The 23,799-nt window shown below is 35.3% G+C and overlaps 1 protein-coding gene across 2 annotated transcripts in view; it reads left to right on the plus strand.

Annotated features, from left to right (window-relative positions):
• The window catches only part of LOC149551819 (2-oxoglutarate (2OG) and Fe(II)-dependent oxygenase superfamily protein), a 221,255-nt gene that overhangs the window by 104,371 nt on the left and 93,085 nt on the right, over window positions 1-23,799 (plus strand). For both annotated transcript variants that reach the window (XM_089787321.1, XM_089787323.1), the window contains exons 7-9: window positions 3,264-3,325; window positions 3,581-3,649; window positions 23,150-23,249. In XM_089787321.1, the coding sequence (XP_089643447.1) occupies window positions 3,264-3,325; window positions 3,581-3,649; window positions 23,150-23,249 (231 nt within the window). The remainder of the gene's footprint in view (window positions 1-3,263; window positions 3,326-3,580; window positions 3,650-23,149; window positions 23,250-23,799) is intronic.

The raw sequence follows: 23,799 nt of genomic DNA on the forward strand, positions 1-23,799 counted from the left end.
GCCTCAAAGGAGGCCCAATTTGGGCAACTATTATTGCCAATTATGATTGAGAATGTAATGCCTGTTTTCCCTTCATTTCTCATCATTCTATCATAGTGCTCAAGTTGCCTAGCCAATTCCATTAAAACTACCTTGTCGGGTGGGTATCTTGGAAGCCTCTTGGGACAAACTGTACTTCCTGCCACTCTAATGTATGTAAACTATGGAAATTGGATGAACCAACTCCCATACTTCTTAATTCTTGCTTCTGCTTCTAGTGAAAGTCTCTTAGTAGGTGTCCCTTGTAATACCCTTACTCTCTTCATGGCGAAGGCATCACAAAATATCTTGTAATCCTTGTTGTTGTGCAAATGGAGTTGTAGATAGCATTCATGTACCAAATATTGCCCCGGTCCATTACCAACTTCTCCTAAGGCCTTAAGTCCCGGATTCTTGTACAATCTAGTAATTAGGTAGAACAGATAGGAGCCCATGTAGAATTGCCTTTGGTTTTGTATGGTTCTGAGTTGCAATTCTAAGTTCTCGCTTATGATCTTGGCCCAATCAAATCTTCTTTTCCCCTTTTCAATCTCATCAATGAAGAAGTACATCTAGTTTTCAAATTGCATCCCTTGAGCTAGGCCCATCATTCGGCTAAGAAGAACAACGAGATCACCATATTCTGGTTTGAAATCTGCCATTGTGAACCTTGTTGATCTGCTAACACCTTTCTTTCCCCCGTGAATCCAATTTTGCTTTAGGTGTGTGAAATAGGCCTCTTGGTTATCTTGAAATGATTTGGTTGCCTGATCCATCATCACAACTGTCATACCTTTGTATTGGGGAATGTTGAATGTTTCTTCGATTTCTTGTTGGCTAATGTTGGCCAACACTCTCTTCCCTTCACCAAAAATGATGGATTTACTGTTTAGATCAAATCTGGATGCACACTCTATGATCAACTCTGGACACGACAATGTAGGAGGAAAAGCTGCCGCATGTACAATTCCACTTTTGTATATCCTCTTTGCTAAAGGGGATTGTCCTTCCTTCAGTCTTTCCTTCATCCGTATCATGTCCACTGTACCGATATTGGTGTCGGTTATTCTCTTCATTTTTGAGAAGAAGGGCGTTTTGGGCATCATATCCTCTTTGTCTTTCTTAGTATTTGTCCGCTTGGGATTCTTACTTGCACTAACATCCTCCATGCTCGTCGCCCTATTACGGGATGGTAGAGTGGTGGACCAGAAGGCAAGTAGAACCAAGGGAAGCAATCCTAAGACTAGAACGAAAGAGGGATGTCAGCTTAAGGACCCCTTGCAACTCTAGATGATGAAAATTCACCTTAACCAATAATCTTACAACGACTTTTCGGAATTAGGACTTGACCTTAAGAACTTCAAATCCCTTGCATATTAGAAATTTATCATGCAATTCACCTCCAAATAAAATTACCCAACCTAGGGCAAAAATTGCAGCCTCTTGCAAAAATCAGAATTTTATCTCCCACAAATTTCGGCTCCCACAAATTTCGCCCTCCACAAATTCGGCTCCCACAAAATTCGGCTCCCACAAATTTCGGCCTCCACAAATTTCTTCAAGCAAGAAGAGTGCAAATTTGCGCTTGCAAAATCACCAACGCTTTGAGAAGGAGAAGTGAGAAGTGAGGAAGAAAAGGAAGAGAGGCCTCCTCTTATACCCAACTTTCTTACTCCTCCCAAGCTAGCCGACTTGGACCCTGGGAGCAAGAAAAACAATAATTAATGCAAAATTATGGCCCACAATTAAATACTTAGCTAAATATTAATTTTGCTAAAATGAAAATTGCCTTCTAAAATTGCCAATTAGTTCTAAATTGCAAAAGGAAATTAAATGGTGCCTTGGAGATGTTAAATATTTCCATTTAATGAGGATTTAGTAATTAATACGTCATTAAAATTGGATTTTGGCTAACCAAAAGCCATTTTTCAATATTAAATTACCAATTTCATTAAAGGCAAAAAGTTTTCAAGGCAATTTTAATCTATTAAAGCCAATTTTTTGCAATTTTTACCCAAATCGATTTTGCTATGCCAATAATTTTTTTTGACAAAAATAAAATAAAATTGCTCCTTGAGCAAAAAATCGATTTTTGCAATTTAGCCCAATTTCTACAAAATTAAAATTTTCACCAAAGAAAAATTTGAGATTTTCCAAAACTCAAGTCTGGCAAATTTTTCTTTTTGAAAGATTATTCAAATTTACATAGTTATATTTGGATTTTCAAAAGAAAACGTCTAAGTACAAATTTACAATTTTATCCTGCCAAATATTGCTCTTTAAAATTTTGTCTGGCCTAAGGATGAAATAAGGATGAAATTGGTGGCTCTGGAAAATCAAGCAAAGCCGGGTGAAAATAAGCTAAGTCTCCGCACATTTGTCTTGAAGGTGTCCAAGGCTTGAAATTTTCAAAACTCAAAAATTTTGGACAACCCAAAAATTTGTTGAGGCGATCAAAAAAAGGGGTCCCCAAAGAATTTGGGGCGATGGTGTGAGAACCTCACAACAGTTAGTTCCTCAAGTATTGATCTATGGTGAATTCTCTACCCAAGGAAAAGAAAATCAGTTATGAAGTTAGAAGTGAGAAGAGCATTAAAGGAGGAAAATTGAAGGGCCAATAATGTTTTACCTAGCTATAGTAGAGGTCCATATCCTAGGTGATTTCTGTCTTATTTATGTATTCTTCTTTAGATTGCAAATCTTATGTGATGCAAAGCTTATCAGTTAGTCAAAGGATGCTATAGATGGCCTTAACTTTATCTAGGGTGTAGAGCACATTTAGAATATCTCCCAAGTTTCTTAAGGGGGATGTCCCCTACTAGAAATCATACTAGAAACAATTTGAGGAAGGTGGATGTGGGTAAAAGTTTGGGGGAGGAGGTGGGAGGTGGTAGGACATCCTCATGTAACCTTAGTTTTTAAAAAATGCAAGTTTAGTGGTTGATTCTAGCATTTTCTTGTTGTGTTTTTGAATTCGACTGCACCTTGTTCTTTGGTCAGTCATCTCGATTCTCAATCATTCTTTCCTCTAGATAATTTTTAAACCTATTTATGGAGCAGGTTGATTGCCAACTTTGTATAAAGAAGTATTGTAATAAATATATGATTGCATAATTTTAAAGTTTGAAGCAAGTTTTCTATGATATATTAGTGCAATCTCTTGAATATTTCTGCATGTTTATAAGCTGGTTATGCTTGCTTCATGTGATGGAACACTACAAGTTTTTTTAATTGTTATGATATAGGTATCCATCATATTGCCGAGAAAATGTATGGCCCAAGAGTACATTGCCTGAGCTTGAACTTGGTAAGTAGAGCATTTTCGTTGTCAGCTTTTGGCTGTCATTTCTATTAGTTTCCTTAACTATGTAAGATGTAATTGATTGATTGATTTCCACACCATGTTTAAGGAGTGTCTCAAATGAAAATTCAGTTTTTAAATTCTTATTTTATGTTAAACCATGAACGTCAATTTCTTTATTGGAAAACCCTTTTAAAGAGGGAGATGGTTGTTGGAATACTTATGTTTTATTCCATGGTTGCATATACTCCATAACTGCAGCATTCAAGGATCTTGGAAAATTGATATTCGATGTGGGATTGCTTTTGGCAGATCATTGTGATAAATATGGTATGCATGGCATATTTGCAGATCCATTCTTTTTCTCTGTCTCTCTTTCTTTCTCTCTCATTATTGCATTTCAATGATAGTTTAGAGTGATTTCAGCAGCTTGATAAGATAAATTAAGGTTTTGATTTCATAATGGTGGAAGGGACAGCCAAATTTTCTTACACCAACAACTGCCTTTTTTGAATTCAAATTCTCACAATGGCTCGCTTTAGCTTCAGCATATGAGCTTTCATGAAATTTTGTTTGGCAGACAATTGCCCTTTACTTTAACTTTCTACGACAAAAGAGAAGGGGGACTGGATGTACTGGAAACGTTATCAAATACAACATATTTTGGGTCATTGCCAATTATGATGCAAATTTGGTGTATATGATGCACCTTGTGGAAGCCTACAAGGAGTTTGTCTTTTTACAGTTACCTTATATGTTGTTCAATGAGCTGGTCTACATACAGTTTCCTTTCCTAACCTACTCCCTCTTTGCAACCTGGTTCTCCTCTGTGTAATACACAACCCGTCTTCCCCATCAGACCCAATCAGGCTGTGTCTTTTATGTGTACTATATTTCAGTGTTTTTGTGGGGCAATATTGAGAGCTAAGCTTTCTAGATTCAGATAAGTAGCTAATTGGGTACTACATTTAATATGTACAGAACAGAACTTTAGGAAACTGTGGATACGATACAACAGTCATATGTCATCTAAACAATATGTAAGTCAGACATTCAAACTGGGAAACTATAGAACAGAGAACATTTAAAAATACTTCAAAATTGCATGCAAAAGATCAATGCTATGTATGAAAAGGAGGGTTTCTACCATATGTAGAGAGAATTGCTTTTTCATTTTCTACGTTTTGGTTTGTCTTTTTAAAATATGATTATTGTGACTTATTTTAATTTAAAACTCTTGTAAGAAATAGCTTATATTTTGTGTCTGTCCCATCAGTTATGCCTCCGAGACATACATTGGATATGTATTTAAGCTGGACCTAGGGCATAACGAATAAACATAATACCATATCCATGCTTGATATGGTATGTTCTATCTGTGAGGAGGGATGCCATATCAATGTCCTATCGGATAATTTGAGTGTAATCCTTGGCTTGCTGCAGTTTAAATTAATTTTAAATTTCATGAAATAGTCAATGCTGAATTTGGATTAGATTATTACATGTGTAATTTGGCTCTTTGTTTTAATTACTGTATGTTTGGCACAAAATATGTGATGTGTAATGTACCCATTTTTAGCAGGTTTCTGCAGTTGGCCAAGTCAGTTCACCATTGCGACCCTCATGAGTTAACAATAGGATTTGAGGGTCTCAGTTGTGTGGTTATAGAAATTTCCAACAGCCTAGGTGTGTTTTGGCTCCATTTGAGGGACTTACTATTTATAGTAAGTCAATCTGTTGGTTCTGATGAGCTCAGTTGAGTCAAAGGAGTTGGAGGATGCTCTCTAGTTTTATTTCGGGCTTCCAGTTTTGGCTCCAAGAATCTTGGAGGGAGCATCTCTTTATGGTAAGTCACTCCGTTAGGTTCATTCATCGCCTTTCATCATCAGGATCACTTTGGTGTTGTCAGATTTCGATTCTGATGCTTCTTAAGTTGTTTTCGCAAGACAGACGAATTATTATTATTATTCATCTAAATACGCTGAGTTTGCTTTTGGTTGGTGTTGTTGGTTGGTCACCTTAGTATCATAGCTCATTGGAACCGAGAAGAAAAAAATTAAATCATGGGAACAAGAAACAGTGGCCTTACATGTCAAAATTTGAAGTTATGGTAGAAAAGGTCATTTTTGGAGCCAAAAGTAATTAATAAATTAGTTTATAATGACACTTTATTATGTTTTGATGTTGTGTGTGGGAAGCTTCTTAATTGAAGTTCATTTGGGAAACTTTGTGCCATTTGGAGATTATAAATATGAGCCCATTTGATGAGTAAAGCATTTGATTGATTATTTTCTTTTGTTGCCTGCAAAGAGTTTGTGAGTCTGAAGTTTGTACCCTTGCTGAAGTATAAGGGTTTGGGATCTACAACTGAAGTATTGTAGGTTTAATTTTGAGAATCCACAGCTGAGGTATTGTGGACTTTTGAGTTTTATTATCGTCTCCACTTTCTATATAAACTGTGGCTGAGGAGCATTTATAAAATTGAATATTATAATTTCTTTGTTGCTGGACGAGGGTTTAATCTGTAGATTGGAGTTTGGTAATTCTGGATATCCTAGTTTGTTTGATTTGCATCAGATTAGTGTGTTGGATTTACAGCTTGAATGCCAAGGGTTCTTGTATTTGGTGTGATTTCTAGACCAGTTTTGGGTAGCATTTGTAAGGGTAGACTGTGAATGCCAGATTGAAATTGGATCAGGTGGCTTTCAGTTTGACTTTGCAATTACATTCTACAACAAAGACCAGGTTCTTAATTTGTAAAATTCAATTTATATTACATAGTTTGAAAGTAAACAGGTTGGCTTCAATTTCTGATTTATAGCAATCGGCCAACAATTAAATTCCCTTTTCATTATATTGCTATATGGTTTGTTGATGAATGAATTTAGAGGTTGGTGTAAATCATTTCATGATTGTTTACTGGTGTTTGGTATTTATTTATGCAAAACTTATAAGGCCAAAATCAAATAAATTTTTAATCAGTTTGTTGTACATCCTGATATTGTGTTTGAAAATTTAAGACATCATATATTCAGTGATAATTGGGTTGCTTGCCAAGTGTTTGACAAAATGTCAAACCATTGAAATGTGAAAGAAATTGATGCTTGATTTAGCTATAACCAAACAGGGTTATTACATGATGCTAGATAACACATTTAATGCTTTTTGTGTGTACACTTGGAAAAAAGTGAAGTGTTTAAGATGAACTGTTACTTGAAAACATGGGATACAACATTTGGTATTTTTGTGGAAGAAATTAAAAGAACCCCATTAAAAACTTTCTTTGACTCAGTTTATTCAAGCTATATTTCTCTATTATATGAAGGTACCCGTGCCAATTTTTTTTTTCAAGACTAAGTTATTCAACCATTTTTCCTTTTCTATCATAATAGCCATTTGTTATTCTTTAATGATTTGATGTTGTAGGTTTAGATCTTGGATGTAATTTTAAGGCTTTGTTTTTCTCCTTTCAAGAGCCTACCCAATCAATGTTATGTGACTTATTTCTAGGATTTTTTCACACATTAATCACTTTTTCACTTAGTAAACCTATGTTATATCCTGTTCTATTGTTAATAATCCTTCTAATTCTTCTTTCCATTGAATAGAATTCCCTCAAGTCACCAAGTACCAAATTCTAATTTGATCAAACAAATGTTAAAAATTACAAGAACCAAGAGTATAACTATTGTTCTACTTGCTTAGTTACAAAACAAAATGTGATAAGGCCAAAATATTGTAATATCCCAGATTTCAATTCTTTTGTCGTGGAGTTGGCGTTGGCTTTTTGGGTTGGTGTCATCCATAGAAACAAAACTTAGACTTGACAAGGGTGACTCGACATGGGATATGGGACTCAAAAATATTTGACAAGGCTCAGAAAAGTGAAATACTTAGGAAATTTAGAGATTTTTAAGGATCTCAAACTTGTCTTGTGCACCCTTTATTAAATAAATCTTAAAGACACAATAACATCATCAAATAGACATACACAAGTATGCAACAACCACATAAGTATAAACACAAATTGTACCCGAAGGAAATAGAAAACTTAGATAAATAAATATTGTCAAATGTATACAAAACTAATGGAATTTGAAATCATAACATCAAATGTTCCAAACCTATATCAAAACAAAAACTATAAGTCTATGCTTGGAGTAGGCTACATCCCTCCTAAAAAGGTGTCTAAGGCAGGTCCTAGATGATTCGACAACCATAGTCTCTTCTCATGACTCTATGCCATGCTCACTAGCATTAGTCACATTTGTGTTTTCTTGTGCTCTATCTTTATCTTCTGCCTTGGTTACTATCTTAACCTTTCTATTTGCCTGGTCAATCCGATCAAGGTTCTTGTCACTAAAGACAAGTTCCATAGCCCTAGTGATCCACTCAGATTGTGGAGCATGATCAAGGTGGAGTCATGGTCCAAAATCTATCTCTGTCTAAGATAAAGGTCGTAATGAACAAAGACTAGATCATTCAACCTCTCCACAGATAGTCTATCACACCTCTTGGAGTTTATGTGCTCAAACGTACTCCAGTCACACTCACAATTGAAAGAATTGCATGGTTGGCTTAAATTGTGAATGGCTCTCCTATAAAGATTTGGTTGTTTTAGGACCAAACAATTGCCACAATCTATTTGAGATAAGAAAAAAAAGGCAGCCTCATTCCCATCTTTAAGAAATTAAGTTAGAAAAAATCAAATTTTGCTCTTAAAATATATTTTGACTTGGCTGAAGGTGTCAACTATCTTTGCAAATTTGATGCCCCTTGTGCACTAGAAAAGGCCTCTATCGTGGATGATAGTGCTGGTATCACCACTAGAAGACAACATCTTCTCTACTATTGAGTAGTTCCCATCAAGAACGCCCTTGTCCCTTTGAGATCAATGAAGATTTGCTATCAATTATCTCCCAAATGGGAGAATACTTATTCTCATCTCATTCGTGGATGGATCTAATGGCGTCCATGGTCCTATCCATGCCGTAACCAATTGTAGGCTTCTCCCCATCAGCAACTCATAAGAGAACTAAAATGGGCTCAATGAACTACACAATTGTGAAACATTATGTGTGAATGAATAAGAAAAAATGCGAATATAAAAAAAACGTGAACAAAAAATAATTAAAATTTTATAAAGATTTACCTCCATAATCTTTTTTGCAAAAAGGTCCCAAAAGCTGGCCTTGTAAAAATTGCAATTTGCCACATTGATCCTTGTAGTGGTCATAGCATAGGATGAGGAAACCCACTCCCCACCAACAATTGTGTGCCTCAAAGCTGCCTTTGACCAAATCAAGGATTGTAATGTGATGAAATTGGTGGCATTCTAGTGGTTCGAGAACAATCCAACTCCTTATGTCCCGTATATTGCTTCATTGGGCTGACGACCCATGCATGGTTGTACACAAATCTGCAAACTCTATTAAATTATAAAAATAATATTGCCCTTATAACTCACCTTTGAGGGATAATATTAAATAAATAAATTAGCTGGTTCCATTGATCTTGACTATAGCTTAGAATTATACTGGCTAAGAAGCTCTTGAGGAGTGACTATGGAGAGGGGGACTACACCATTTAACAAACCATATGTTTCTTCTCATGAGTGGTAGATTGTGTGAGGTGCAATTATGACTTTTGTGGTTATGAACAATCCTGCCCCATTGGGAGCAAGTAAACTACCGTATATTAACAATGGGGGAAGTGTATATTAGAGACCAAAGTTAGCTTGTGCTTCAGCTTTGTTATCAATTATACATTCCACTACATTGTATAAGGCATAAATTTGCTAGGAAATAAAATTACTTTATTTGTTCATGATAAGCATGTTGAGTAAAAAAGGTAGAGTATGAATCTAGTAAGCGTAAAACATTGTGACGAATTCTCGCCACTTCACAATCTATATTGTAGTAATTATTAGCATAGTGCCTCCCTCAATCCAAAATGAAGAGATTCGATTCTGCTTGCATAATGAGATTCCAAGAAGTAAGCTTAGGCCACACAATCAAACCTCCTCCTTTTGTCTCAACAAAATATGCGATACTTGGTGGACTTGGATTCTTTCTTGTTTCTTTGTTGAAACCCAACTTGATCTACTTGCTAGTAAAGATGGACACTTGATTCCAATTCATAGACTGATAGCTGCAGCAACAACATATCATATAGAATCTGCACATAAATATGGAGAACCATTATTGAAAGTTTGAAATTCCCATTTCCTATAAATCTGATTAGAATTGACATGGTATCAGAGCAGCACAATCTTTGGGACAGCGAAGATATATTAGGCCAGAGCAGAGATGGTGATAAAATCACCGAGGCTGGGACTGAATGCAGATGGTTGCAACACAAGGATGGACTGTTAACGATAATTACATCTTTGCAGTGTACTTCAGTTGATGATAACAATATGAATTTGCTGATCGGCAATATTCAATTGGTCATTATAAAGTTTCATGGGAATGTCACATACGCTATCCCATAGTTCAAAATCTCATTCTCTGCCACTTATCGGCGAGGCACAAAAAGGATTTCTCAGCAAATATCGGAGATAAATCAGTAACTTCTCGGAAAAATATTGGGAATTTTAAAAATGACTTAAATTTAATTTAAAACTTTTTTTTTATGAAATTCAATAAGGAGATGCATCTAATGAGTCAATAAATGAGTAAATAAACTGAACAAGCCGATCTAGATATCATATAAATGCAATATGCAACAAAATTTCATCCTTATGTGGAATGTCAATGGTTGGCAGCCATAGTTAGAGACTCTGAACTCTGAAGCAAACTAAAAATAGACAATTGTCATTGCAAAAAGATAAACAAATACAAATGTCAAGCACAATATAAAATTAGTCTACATCTTCCTTTTCCCCTTCCCAGCAGCTCTAGGAAAAACTATGGGATTGGGAGGGGGTCTAGTCCTAGCAGTCCACTGTGGCTATGGTTGTAGTTTTGTCTTGACATGCATCCTAGATGTAGCTGGTGCTGGTGCTTGCAATGACTCCTCATCGTCTATATCCTCACTCTTAGTGTCCTAAGTGTTCTCACTCTCATTGGCCTCCTCCTAAATGTCATCCAATCTTGGTGCAAAACCACCCTCTTTCAAATCAGAATTTTCTTGAAAAATCTCTTCGAATCCACTTCAAATCCACTTGCAATCAATCTACAAGGCTTCCAATGACTATTTCTCTCCATCGTACCCTTCTCCTCTCCTCCAAAGGCTGCAAATTTTAAAATGGGCCACTGAGTGGTGTCTCATTGGGCTGGCCGTGAGATATTTTCAACTTCTAGGGAGAAGTATGCCACTTCTTAGCGAGGAGTTTCAAACTTTTCGGCCAAGATTTTGGCGGGAGAACCTTGTATTTCTCGCCACTCCAAACTTCTCACAAAAAACTGATATATCGACCACTTATCGATGCTAGTTTGAACTATGTGCCATCCAATTGCTTAAATGATATATTATTTGTGATTGGTATCCTTCATTTTGGAGATCATAAACTAAAGCTATTTCAGAGCTGAGTTGGGCATTTAATTTGAAGTATGGTTCCCAATGTTGTTTGAATCCACCGCTCAATGCTTTGATGTTAAATTTCATATCTTCCGTGCAAAACTCAATTGTGTAGGCGCTTGAAAGAATGGGAAATGAATATTGTTCCAGCTACTTGAATATTGATGGGAGACATTTGAGTGTTTGGCAAATATTATCGTGTATGGTGAAATGAAAAATATTCATGTCGTATTTGGCTACACAATCGTGCCAAGTTCAAGAAATATACTTTGGAATGCATGGATTGACAGTCTGTTGGTAAGGGCTGTGTAGTCATTCTCAGACAGTGGTGATTTTGACACTTTAGTTTCCAGCCTTCTTCGGAAGATTCAAGGATTTATATTGTCGTGGAGATTAGCATGAGGATTTGGGTGTTTTGTTAAGATTCTAATTGATCATGCACATAAACATTGGATGGCATTTCACATTGCATTCTGCTGCTTTGTGAATCTGGAGGTTGCCAACATTTATTCTGCTGTATGTGTTTGTAGCGGTACATCCGAGAGAACATGGGCTGTTAATGGATTACTTCAGTGCTATTGTTGAAAGTTTTGCAGTCTACAGCAATAAGGAGGATCTGACTGCTTTGAAAAATGTGAAGCTTGGACAGATGACTGAATATAAGTTTTGTGGATATTTCTGAGTGTATGTTGATCAGAGAGCTCTGAGTTCTGCTCATGCTATTGCTGGAAGATTCAAGATGGTTTCAGTTCTTTGAGAGAAGTTGTATCGAATCACTTAGTTGGATTAGTTATCAGTTATACCAGTGAATGCATACATCTCAGATTAATTCTCTGGACATAGATCTTGAATTTAATTTTCATCAGAACTCAGCTTAGAAGAGGTTTTCATCAGATGCAAAACTGCATCCCCAAATCACAAACATAAATATCTCAAATTATACAACAATGTTCAATCTGATTGACAAAATGTCTCAATGATATCAAGGTCTAATTGTGAAAGTCATTATTGGTCAAATGTTTGATAAAATGCGTCTGAAAAGTTCGTGATAGAAATTGTGAAGTATAGATACTTTGAAAGTTTAACATACACCAAAAGAACTGCCATAAATCACTACCTCTTCTATTGTGGCTTCTTGACTTCCTTCGTGCATCGTTGAAAGACAATGATAAAGTAGCCAATAGCCATGGAACATATAAGAGTGATGAGCTAGAAGAAAGCAATAGACTACACCTGTGATATGGAGATAGTCAACATCGAACTGGGAATCATCAACAATCATTTGGCACCATGTTGTGTTGTCAACAATTGCAATAAGGGGATTTTGTTACTCAAATCATTAAACTCAAATAGATGTCTGCTAAGTGTATATGGCTATCAATATATGTGACTACAGTAAAGATTTTGGTTTTCAAAGGTAACATATGAAATGAGTGCACAATTGTGTAGATTTGTCTGGATCCTATTTTTGGTAATATAAATATTGAACTGGAATGTTAATAATGTCTCACATCCAAATCACTACAAATGTTTTGAACTTTGATGTCGTGTAGATGCAAATTTTCACTGGTCTTTGCGTGGTGTGTCTAAATCTCCACCTAAGATTTATGTTCACAATCTCTCCAATGTAAAAATATGATAACTGAGGGCATGTCCTTAGGGAAGATCCAGATCGTGCTTAAAGACTGTCTTAACTAAATATCCACTATCTTCGATCCATAGACATATGTGTTGAATAAAATAATTTCTGATGTTAAAGCTAAAGCCGATAATTATATCCCCATCTTTAGATCTGTAGTAGTGGCTCTCACTGATGCTGGTATCCGAACTAACTGGAGATGGACCTTGGCATGTTATGTATATTAGAGCCTGTGTTGGAACTTGCATGTTAGGTAGATTGTTGGACCCATGCTAGTGGGATCAAAGTCAGCAACATTAAAAAAGGGAGGTTACCACACAATGTCGATTTTGATTGAGATGAAAGGGGTGTTGAACCTGCAGTAGACGATGCCAAAATATAAAAAATGGGTGAGGTTGTTGAGCCATGTTATCTTTGGCAAAAAAATGAGGATGGACCCTAGTATTTCCACTTGAAAATCAGAAATTTAAAGTGATACCTAAATCTTTGAAATGAATTGTGGAAGATGTATCAATGAAAGACATAGAGAATAGGTGGAATAAATAAAGTGTGATATCATTGGTACCCAAATTGAGGAATTACACCTGATGCTCTATGTGAGAAATTCAATAAGTTATTTTAGAGGGCATCTTATTCCATTGGGTATCAGAAAGTTTGATATCAAATAATTTATTAAGTTGGGTGATTTGAAGTTTATTAAAAGCACAAATAATAACAGATGGGATCTATTTTTGGTGTATGTTTGAATATCTTCAACATTGATTGTGGGACCCATCCTTATAAAGCATGCCCAAATAATTAATTTCAGTTGTGATGAAGATATGGTTAGAATTATATCATCTTCATGTAAAGGCTTGTATCAAGAGAAGCAAGCTTGTGTGTAAAAGGTTCTATTATTTTCTAGAACTTGGAACCAATACTTAATCAGAGTCGCCTATGGCATGCACACTATATTTTGGAATATAACTAGTTTGTGTTGGATAAGAAACTGCCACCTTGAGATCTGCTTGTGCAAGGACTGTGCATAGGGATCCACCAAGGGAGAACTGCATTGGATTTAGTTTTTACCTACTATGGGTGAAATGTATTTTTCGTGGCTTAAACTCCATCAATGGTCCTTGTTCGTGTATTATCTAGAGGACATTATCCTTTGACTATGAGAGATAAGAATTTTTATGATTATACCTTTTTATGTAGTAAATTCATGCTATAACATTGGAATCATTAATCTTGATAGTTTAGGTCTGAACTATTTGTAATCTTTCTCTGAAATCCTTTTAGGATGGATCAAGAAGCATAAGTGACTGTATTTGAGGAAGGAAGAACTTGATAATTGCTGTCATGAGACTAAGTTGGTGGCTGAAACATTTCTTCAAAGACAAGGAAATAATATTCATAGGGAGTGACATTTCATTAGAGGTAACCTTGGACGAAGAGATCAGGAAGTTGATGCATGTACTTGAAGCTTCAAAAGGGAATCACATTATCTTTATATTTGATGTTGCTATTAAGATAATATCTTATATTTTCTATAATGGTCAACTACTTGTCTGAAGTCCGTCTTTCAGTCTAGATGGGAATGTTTCCTATCCAATCTCTTTTGTCTTCAGTTTAGATAGGAATGTTTCCTATCTTGTCTTCAGTTTTGTTTCTAATTCCGTCTTCAGTCTATGTTGTTTCTTTTAGATACAACGTCCTTGTAATTCTTTATAAGGAACACATTTGTTTCTTTGTTAATCAATCAATCATCTGGAAATCCATTAATCTGCCAATTCTTGAATCTTGTAACTGTTGCCAAGCCTAAGGATAAGTCCATAGTTTAGTACATTCACTCATGTTATTATGAATCAAGGTATGCTTCCGTGATAGAGGGAGGAAATAAAGGATATGCTTCTATTGATGTTTGAGGATCGTGGTCATATTGATTTAGAGGTAGTAGACCATGTCAAGATGGATTCTCTAGTGATTAAGAAACTGTAGTAGTCAAAGGGCTATGATTCATGAGATGAATTTCCATATGTGTAGATTGAAAGGCCTTTATTCAAATGCCTAAAACGTAGATGAATACCTGTAAAGTTATTCATTTAGAGTGCATTATCAATGAAGATCCGACAACCACTATTTTCTCTAACATCTTCAGCCAAAGTGATATTTTTGCATAATGGAAAACAAACTTGGAGTTATGGATTAGAGCCCTTACTGAGAGGGAGACTCAATGCTAGTGATTTCCTGAGATGTACCTTAATGCATCCTTCTCTGTAAGAGAGAAGTTTGAAGTGAAAACAGTTGTTCCACTCTTTGGGAATAATCATGGTGGACCCACCCTCTAATATAGTTCATGGTGGATGTCATGTGAGATTACATGATCTTGTGAAAACCTCTTGAGAGGTGACGATCTTTCAATAAAGTATACTTGTGGTTACTATTGTAAGTTGACAATCTCAACAATAGTTTAACCTTCTATCATGATGGATGTTGTATCATGATGATGCATATCTCTTATGTAACTAACTATGAGACGTAGCACCTGTGGAGACACCATGTGCATTTATCTTCTTTGGTAGACATCATGCAACATGATGTCAGTGCACATGCCAATAAAAGACACGAGTATGGTGAATATCATATAGTTGATATTCTTGGGCATACCATACTCATGATGTTACTGTGAGGTAACAATAGTACAATGTGTTTATTTGGATAGAAATCATCCTCCCTAGCTAATAGGGAGTTTTAATGATTGTAGCTTTGATCATATGATTCCAATCAATGAACACAAATGTTTGAATGGCCTATTGGCCTCAAACATTTTATATCTATCCTTTTCTATTATTATCATGGAGCATTATTATTATTGATAGTAAATTATTAAGAATATATATATCTATATATATATGTGTGTGTGTGTGTGTGTGTGTGTATTATAATCATATATTATAACCATGAAATACATTGAACAAATATCATTTGTGAAATATGTTAAAGCGATAACTAATATGAGTTAAGATATTTGTTGGGTAGATATTTTGCAACCAACAGTTTTGGGTAAAAAACCACTCGCAAAATAGGATAACCAGCCACAGTATGTGAGACAGAGTCTCTCTTAGCTTAAAGGGAGGGCTCCCCCTTCTCACCGTTCCTTGGATCAACTCAAGATAAGCAAGAAGTCGAGAGATTAAAAAGGGTGTTACTAATATTCTTTCTTCTTATCTTTCAAGAAAGAATCCACTTACTCGTGGAGCGAGTAATGGGTAGAGTGACTATCTAACTAAACTTCTATCTAAAGCTGGAAACAAAGATACCAATAAACTAACACTAACTCAAAGGCTAGCTGAAAGCGTACTAGTTTGGCTTAGAGTCCAGTCGTACTTTATGAAAAAGCTTTACAAATGGGGCACAAAGACTTCCAAAAGTAAAGATATCTTAACTATTTTGTGAATTAAGAAAGAAATATAGGCTACAAGCAAAACTTCTAGCTATATATATCCACAATTGCTCCTAGTCAAAGCTCCGGCTCCAATTGCTTCATAACTGTTACATTCAATTACCAAGGACACAAATAATCACGAATCAAAGATAATGTATGTGAATTACAGAAAAAACTAATAATCTAACTCAATCAAAGTTAAGTCTAAATTGCTCCTTTGTATTCACTTTTCTCTCAAAATAGTGCTACACAAACAAAGTTCTACTAGCACAATTTCTCCAGAGCTCTCTTGCATACAATAAAAGATGATTTTTACAACGAGGAGGTACTCCTTTATATAGGCATAGGAGTTGAGAAAAAGATGGAGGAAAAAGTGGGAACAACTCAACCAACTTTGACCTAGTCTAACTAAAAGAGCAATTATAAGGTTATATGCAACTGCACATGCAACTCGCATTACATCTTTTCGTGCACATGTAATTCACATTACATGTAATTACATTTTTTATGTAATGCATCCTCTTAGACATACAAACATAATTAAAAACAAAAACAACAATCTTAAAGATTGTTTCTTAGTGCCTTGAACTTGACGATGACATCACGCACTGCAGGAAGATCAACAATCTCCATTGTCTTTGATATGGCTTCAATTCTCACTGCATCTATATACGCTGATTGTAGAACCTTGAAATTTGTTGCCAGAGAATCCAACAAGTGCTTTGCCGAGGATTTATACAAGACAAACTTGTTCATTGTGTGCGAACCAAAGTCTTTAGAATCCACATCAGCATTGATCTTGATTGTATATTCTGAACTTACACTTTCAACTACAATGAGATTACCATGATCATCAAGAACTTGGAATCCCATTTGTTCTAAATCACAAGTGACACCTGTTTCAACTGCTTGACAATCTCCAAGGACTGCCTGCAACTTTGTAATCAACTTCCTCAATGTTTCTTCTTTGTAGCCAATAAGTCGTTGAAATTTGAAGAACATTTCACATGACGAAAGATGTCACATGAGACCAAGGCATCTAGATCAAATTTTGCAATTTATCCCAATCATTGAGGATTTCTTTCAAATCATCTGCTTCTCGAGTCAAAGAAGAGATCATTTTTTGCTCCATTTCATTCATCTCTTTGACACGCCTAAGATCTGCAAATGTCTTCGTGATGGCTCGAACTCCTTCAGAGATGATTTCTCCTATCCAAGACTTGGCGGCTTCAATCAGCTTCCTTTCCTTGAATGTCTAAGACATAACGACAACACTTTGAGAAGATTGTTGACGAATGACCTAGTTCAGACGAAAAACCTCCTGTTTGAGTTGATTTTTCTTCTCCCATAGCTCATATTTTTTTTTGATACATTAGCTGATGCATCTTGAGCATCTTGTAAACAACTCAGACGTGATTGTTTCCCAATTTTAACCTTAGTGAACTTGTAATTAGGACGAGTAAGTTCTTCAACAGGTTTGTCCACCAAGAGCTCAACAACTTCTACAAATTTGGTTTTATCCGAATCAACCAAAATCCTTGAAACAATCTTATCTTTCAAAGATTTGGATTTGGTTCTCTTGACAAGGAGATTATCTGGAGGTACAACCACTTCTCTTCTCTTTCTTGTTATTTTGCTCAACCATGCAGGCAAGATGAAACTTTCATCTGTGCAAGTAGGTACAGTGGAGACTATTGGCATTGATCTAGATTGTATCTCTATCGCGATTGAACAAGATTCAGTCTGTACAACTGAATTCATCAATGCATGATGAGAGGACTCCGTCATAAAAAGCTCAAAACTTGTCAAAGATGTATCAAGTTGGGAAACTTGACCACTTGTAAGAGTTGGAAAATCCTCAAAGACATTTGCCAAATGCTCATATTGTTCATTTGCCAAGATGGGAGGAGCAACAAAAGAAATAGGAAGAGCCATTGTATTGACTTCCGAGACTGGAATAGAAGGTGTGGAAACAGTGGAGAATGAATCCACATCATTATCTACTTCATCCAAAAAAAGGTGCTTCATGCATGGATGGTGCACGAGTTTGTGTAGGCCTTGTGGGAGATACGATCATGACTTCCACTTCTTCCTCCACTTCTTCATCTAATTCTGTCTCCAATTCCTACTCTGATTTTTCCGACTTTTCTTCATTTGATTTTGGAATCTGGGATGACTTAGATCCTTTTCCGCCCTTTAATTTGAATTTGAGGGAATTTTTCATATGAGAAGAGGAGGCACCATCTTTCCTTGTAATCTCCAGCTGTGACTTCCTTCTGGGAGGGCCAAAGCTTCCACAATCCAAACCCAACTTAGGATCTACTCTTTTTAGGCCTTTAATCTTCAACCACTTGTTGGTGTTTTCCAAAATGGATTGAAATCTATCTAAGAGAGATGTACCTTCTTTCTGCTGCCAGTGAATAGGAAAAGGGCACCTTTTATCAAAACCGGCCTAATGAAACTCCGAATCAAGGATGTTGACATCATCTTCAACTTGGAAATCTGAAGGAATCCCCAGTATGTTAAGATCGATTATCTGTTGCAAGGTTAATCTGTAGTAGTCCATCTCCATTATATCCAGCTCTGTTCTCATATCAATCCAGGCATCCTCAATGTGATGAATATGTGTGAATGCCCTTTTCATTTGAGAAGAATCGGGCTTTGAACTTCTTCAAAGTAATCAACTGCAACTTTGCTTCCATATTCTTCATTTTGTGCATAGAATTGATTGAGTAGTTGCCCATTGCTAAGGGTTTGGCTGAAGTAATATCGAAACCAGGTCTCTACATAGTATGCTGATCACTCTGTACCTCCATGAGTTGTCTAGCTAACTCCGTTAGGATGATTCGATCAGTAGCATACCTAGGTAAGGTATACGATTCTCCCTTAAAGTATCCAACTCTCAAGTATGTAAAAGTTGGAAACTAAATGAAAATACAACCATATTGATTCAACTTTTCCCATGCTGCATTAGATACCCTCTTAATGGATAATTATTTGTGATATTGTCATTAGATACTGTTTGTGATGGTTAACTGTTTATCGAATAAACAACGGAAATGTCCAAAGAAAGCATCATGGACTCTTTAATGAAACTTACTATTAGCCAGAGTGATTTGGTCATAGTAATCCCAAGCTGGAATCTGAAGACGATCTCCATTGGTTGAGAGACCAGAGAAAGATCCCATAGCAGCATCACTGTAGACAAGGTAGGAGTTTGTGTAAAAGGGCGCTGAAGTTCCTATGTTGAACAACTATTGGCAAAGTGCAGTGCTAATCAATTCTCCCCAAGAGATGTGTTCTCTGTTTTCCATGATTTGGAAGATGAACTTGTACATCCATGGCTCAAAATCAGTAGAATCTTTGAGACCGCAAACTCTACTGAGTAGAATGATGAGATCTTTGTATTCTTGTTTGAAATTAGACTGATGAACTATCTTTGGCCATCTTGAGAAGTTATTCCTTTTATTGTCTAACCGGTATTGGTTAACATATTTTTGATAATGACCTTTCATCTCATTCTAGCTTGCCAAAGATGATTCTTTGGTTAGATCTGCACACTTTGCATTATGTGGTACCTTGAAGATCTGCTCAACGACCTCTGGATCAAGACTAATGACAACCTTACTGTCAACATCCTTGATTGTCTTTGATTTTGGGCTGAAACGTCTCGCACATCCAAGAACGAAATCAGGTTCCATGGTAGCCATAGGAAATGTAGACACTAAGTGAATGTGACTTCTTTTGATGCGCTTCATCTCGTGGCCAATAGGAGTTTCTACTCTCCACATAAAATCAGCCACGTCCACATGACCGATCTTTGTGTCCATCACATTATCAAGAACAAATGCAATTGATGATGGAGTTGCATGAGCCAACTCTTTATCGAATTGATATTTCATCTTGCCTTTGGATTTTCATTTTGATGGTGAGGGCATCTCTTGTGCTTGCGCTACAACACAAAAATCCCAAAACATAAACACATCATTAGAGGAAATTGCCATACAAGTTGATTCTCGGTCAGCAACAATGGTCGAATACGGATTGGAGACTTTGTAAATTTAATGAAATGATCTTAAAAAGAAACCATATACGTTTGCAGTGAATGGAGATGACATGTAAATGGAAATGGAATGCGGAATGAAGTATTATGAAGGTGGAAAATGGAAGATGGAATGTAACGAAATGAAAAGAAAATGTGTGAAGGTGGAACACATGAGAATGCGTGCAAATGAAGATTGTTGATTTTCAAATGTAACTAGGGTTTTCAAGACGTTATTGCATAAAAAATGATTACATGTAAGTGCAACATGCAAAGGGGGATGGAAAGTGAGATGCGATGTGAATGCGGATAGAGAATGAGCTTTACATGTAAGTGCGAATGACGGATGAGATGTGAAGCATAGCAAGACGCAAAAAATGGAAAACATGTATTTTCTCATGAAGGCGTGAGTGAATATGGAGAAATGGAAATGGAAAATGAAAGAGGGACAATGAACCTTATAGTCATCTTTGGTGAAAAGGTGAAGTCAAAGTACATGAAAATGACTTTTTTTGACTTTTCAAAAGTGAGTTTAAGTCAAAAAATGGGGTTTTGAGATGTAATTACATTTAGGGCTTTTCGTGTAATCATGTCATGCGAGTGAATACAGAAAGTGAGATGAGTGAAAATGGAAGCAGAAAATGAGATTACATGCATGTGTGGATGGTGAATGAGATGGAAAATATGTAATCGCATTTGTCGGATGAGATGCAAAGTGTTGTGACATGGAAGATGGAAGTGGAATTTGATGATGCTTTCGAATGAAGTGAAACAAGAAAAAGTTCTTGGGAAAGAACTTGTAACTTCTCCAAAGAGGAGAAAACCGGAAAGCAAGCACACAAAACACAAAAACTCAAATGAAAGATGACTCAAAAATATCAATATGCAAAGCACTTCAACACACAATTTCGAATTTGGAGTTTGGGGAAAAACCAAAAACATGAAAATGAACAATTTCATCATTTTTAAAAGAAAAATGCACTTTTCATTGTATAAATTTCAACAAGTGGCAATCTTCAAGCAATAATGTGCATAAAATCAGCAAGATAAGCGCAAATTAAATAGCAAGAAAGAAAAAGTCCACTTACATGAAGATTAGATGCGAAAAATGGAGGAAAATGCTCTAGTATTGAAAACTTCTTCAACAACACTTTGAATCTTTCCAAATTTGCAAATTTGAAATGAAGGTGGCAACAAATAAGGCGTTTTAAATGGTAGATGCCAAAACATGCCCTACTCTTGCTCTAAAATCCAACGTTTTTGGTTGCAAATGCATGGGACGTTTTTTTGGCAAAAAAAATCTTTCTCAAGATGTGAGATGAAAACATTTTTGGTTTTCAAAAGCCAAAACGTGTATCAATATGCAATGCAAACACCAAAAAAGACCAAAACAATTCCTCTTGGAGGAAAAACGTGAGCTAAAAATGATGTATTTTGAATTTTTTTCCAAAAACGTGCTCTTGGAGGGAGTTTTGGAAAAACGTTTTTTAACTAGATAAATTGATTTCCATTGCTTGAAAACCCATGGCTAAGCAAAAACAACCCTAGTAGAGAAGATTTCGTGAAAAACCATGAAGTAAGTCTTCCACAATCTTCAAAATTGGGTTCTTGGAGGCTCTTTGCATGTGTTCTTCCAAAAACGGGTTTCTTGAGGGCAAGAATATGGACTTTAGTTCAAATCACACCTTTTGGTGTCCATAGCATGTTTTAAAATATGCCCAGGATGCATATTGGACCTTTTGGGATGGATTGCATGTTTTAAAAACTCCTCATAATGCAAATCACACCTTTTAGGAGGCATTGCATATTTTAAGTAAAAGCTCACATTTTGGGTGCAATAGTACATTTAAGTTATAAAACTCACCTTTTTGGTCTCATTGCATATTTTAAGTGAAAACTCACATTTTAGATGCAATGGCACTAGAAAAGTCCACTTTTGATGACCTTATGCTTCTGAGTTGAACTTTATATGCAATGAAATGCAAAATGTCCACTTTTGATGGATTTTACATGTAATGGCATATAAAATGTCCACTTTTGATAATTTAAAGTGATTTAATAAGCACATGTCAATTTAATTTCATTAAAATGTTATGGGACATAAACCATATTTACATATCATATTAAAAATATAACATATAAATATCATTTAAAAATTAACATTTAAAATGAGCATTTGATTTAAATGTCAAAAATTAAATTGAACTATATAGTTAATATAGTCACTTTAAATGAAAAATAAAAAAGTAACTCAACTTAAAATTATAATATAAAGTGGACTATAGTTACTTTAAGTGAAAATTTATATGATAAAGTAACTTATAAACATAACATAAAGGGAATTTAAGTTATATTTTCAAAAGTGAATGTCAAATAAAAAATATAACATGATATTTTTAATTCTTGCTGTTGCATCAAAAAGGTCCACTTTTTGGGCACTAAAACGGCCATATCTTTTGACGGACAATTCCGATTGAGCTCTAGATTAGATCAAATCAAAGGGGAAACTGAAAGTGATGACTTAAGCAAATCCAAAGGATTAAAAGTTAACAAACACAAACTCAAAAGCAAAGTAAAGGACGGTGAAGGCCTCAAAAATCAAGCATAGGCTAAACAGAAAGAAAAACGAAAAAGACTTGATGAAAGCCTTCAGTAAAACAATTTGATATACGAATTGAATTTGATTGATTGACCAACATGAATCAATTGAATATCAAATTCAACTTACAGAGATGCGAAACTAGTTTGAAAAGGTTTCGTATTGTTACTTACATTTTGTGGTGACAAAATACAAGACAACAATATTAACGAGAGACATCTCTCTATGGGAGACATACCTCTTCATATCATATACATATTCATTGAAAGAATGACTTGAAACACACAGAAAGCAATAAGTGCTATTACAAGTTACAACAACAACATATCATATAGAATATGCACGTGCATTTGGAGAACAGCGATTAAAATTTTGAAATTTCTATTTTCTATAAATCTGATTAAAAACACTACATACATACAAAAACCACACACAAAAATATAAAATATAAGAGCAAACTTCAAGGAATACTTACTACATTGCTTGTTTGATACTTACAATGCTTGATGGTAAGAAATATATTAGAATAAAATTTTCATATACGTTTTTTCACTTTAATCACATTTTATATGTTAGGTTGGACTTATAAATATCTTTTGCAGTTGCAAAACAGAATTGGGATGCTCCAAGCTTGAAAGATATTCTTGGTCGCTCTTTGTGCCACAAGGGTCGTTTGCTACATTATTTTCCAATTGTTCAAAGGTTGGAAACACATTGAATTGGGTAGTTTTTTACATGTAATTTAAATATTGGTATTTTTGAAAGATGTCTTAATTTTTTTATGCAACCGATGACTGAATGTTGTAGCTTGTGTTCCTAAAAAGCCTTGCTTGTTCCATCAATTTATTTAATTTTTGGCACAGGGTTTCGAATGATTAATAAAGAATACATAGGAACATCCTTTATTAATTTTCCTTCTCTTCCACAAAGTATATGATTCATGCATTAAGTTTTAGAGTGAACAAGCTTCTGTATTCTATTCAAAGATGAAATTTTCGGTGCACTGTAAATACACTCTTTAAGTTTTGTGTTCTAATTTGAATTATAATGAGTATTGAATCTTTATCTCAAATAAATATGTGAAACCATCGAATTTTGAAACAATAAATTACTCGTAGCATCATCAAAGTCCAAAAATATTATTTCCCTTTGAATGGAATCATTCAATTCTCCTTCTGGCCTTTATTTTTATAACAACTAATTTATACTTTTGTATAAAAAAAATCTCCTGATGATATTTTCTTATTATATC

The sequence above is a fragment of the Cupressus sempervirens genome, chromosome 6 (genome assembly GCF_028749045.1).
Source record: "Cupressus sempervirens isolate cs-2001-9-10 chromosome 6, ASM2874904v1, whole genome shotgun sequence".
NCBI classification, from domain to species: Eukaryota; Viridiplantae; Streptophyta; class Pinopsida; order Cupressales; family Cupressaceae; genus Cupressus; species Cupressus sempervirens.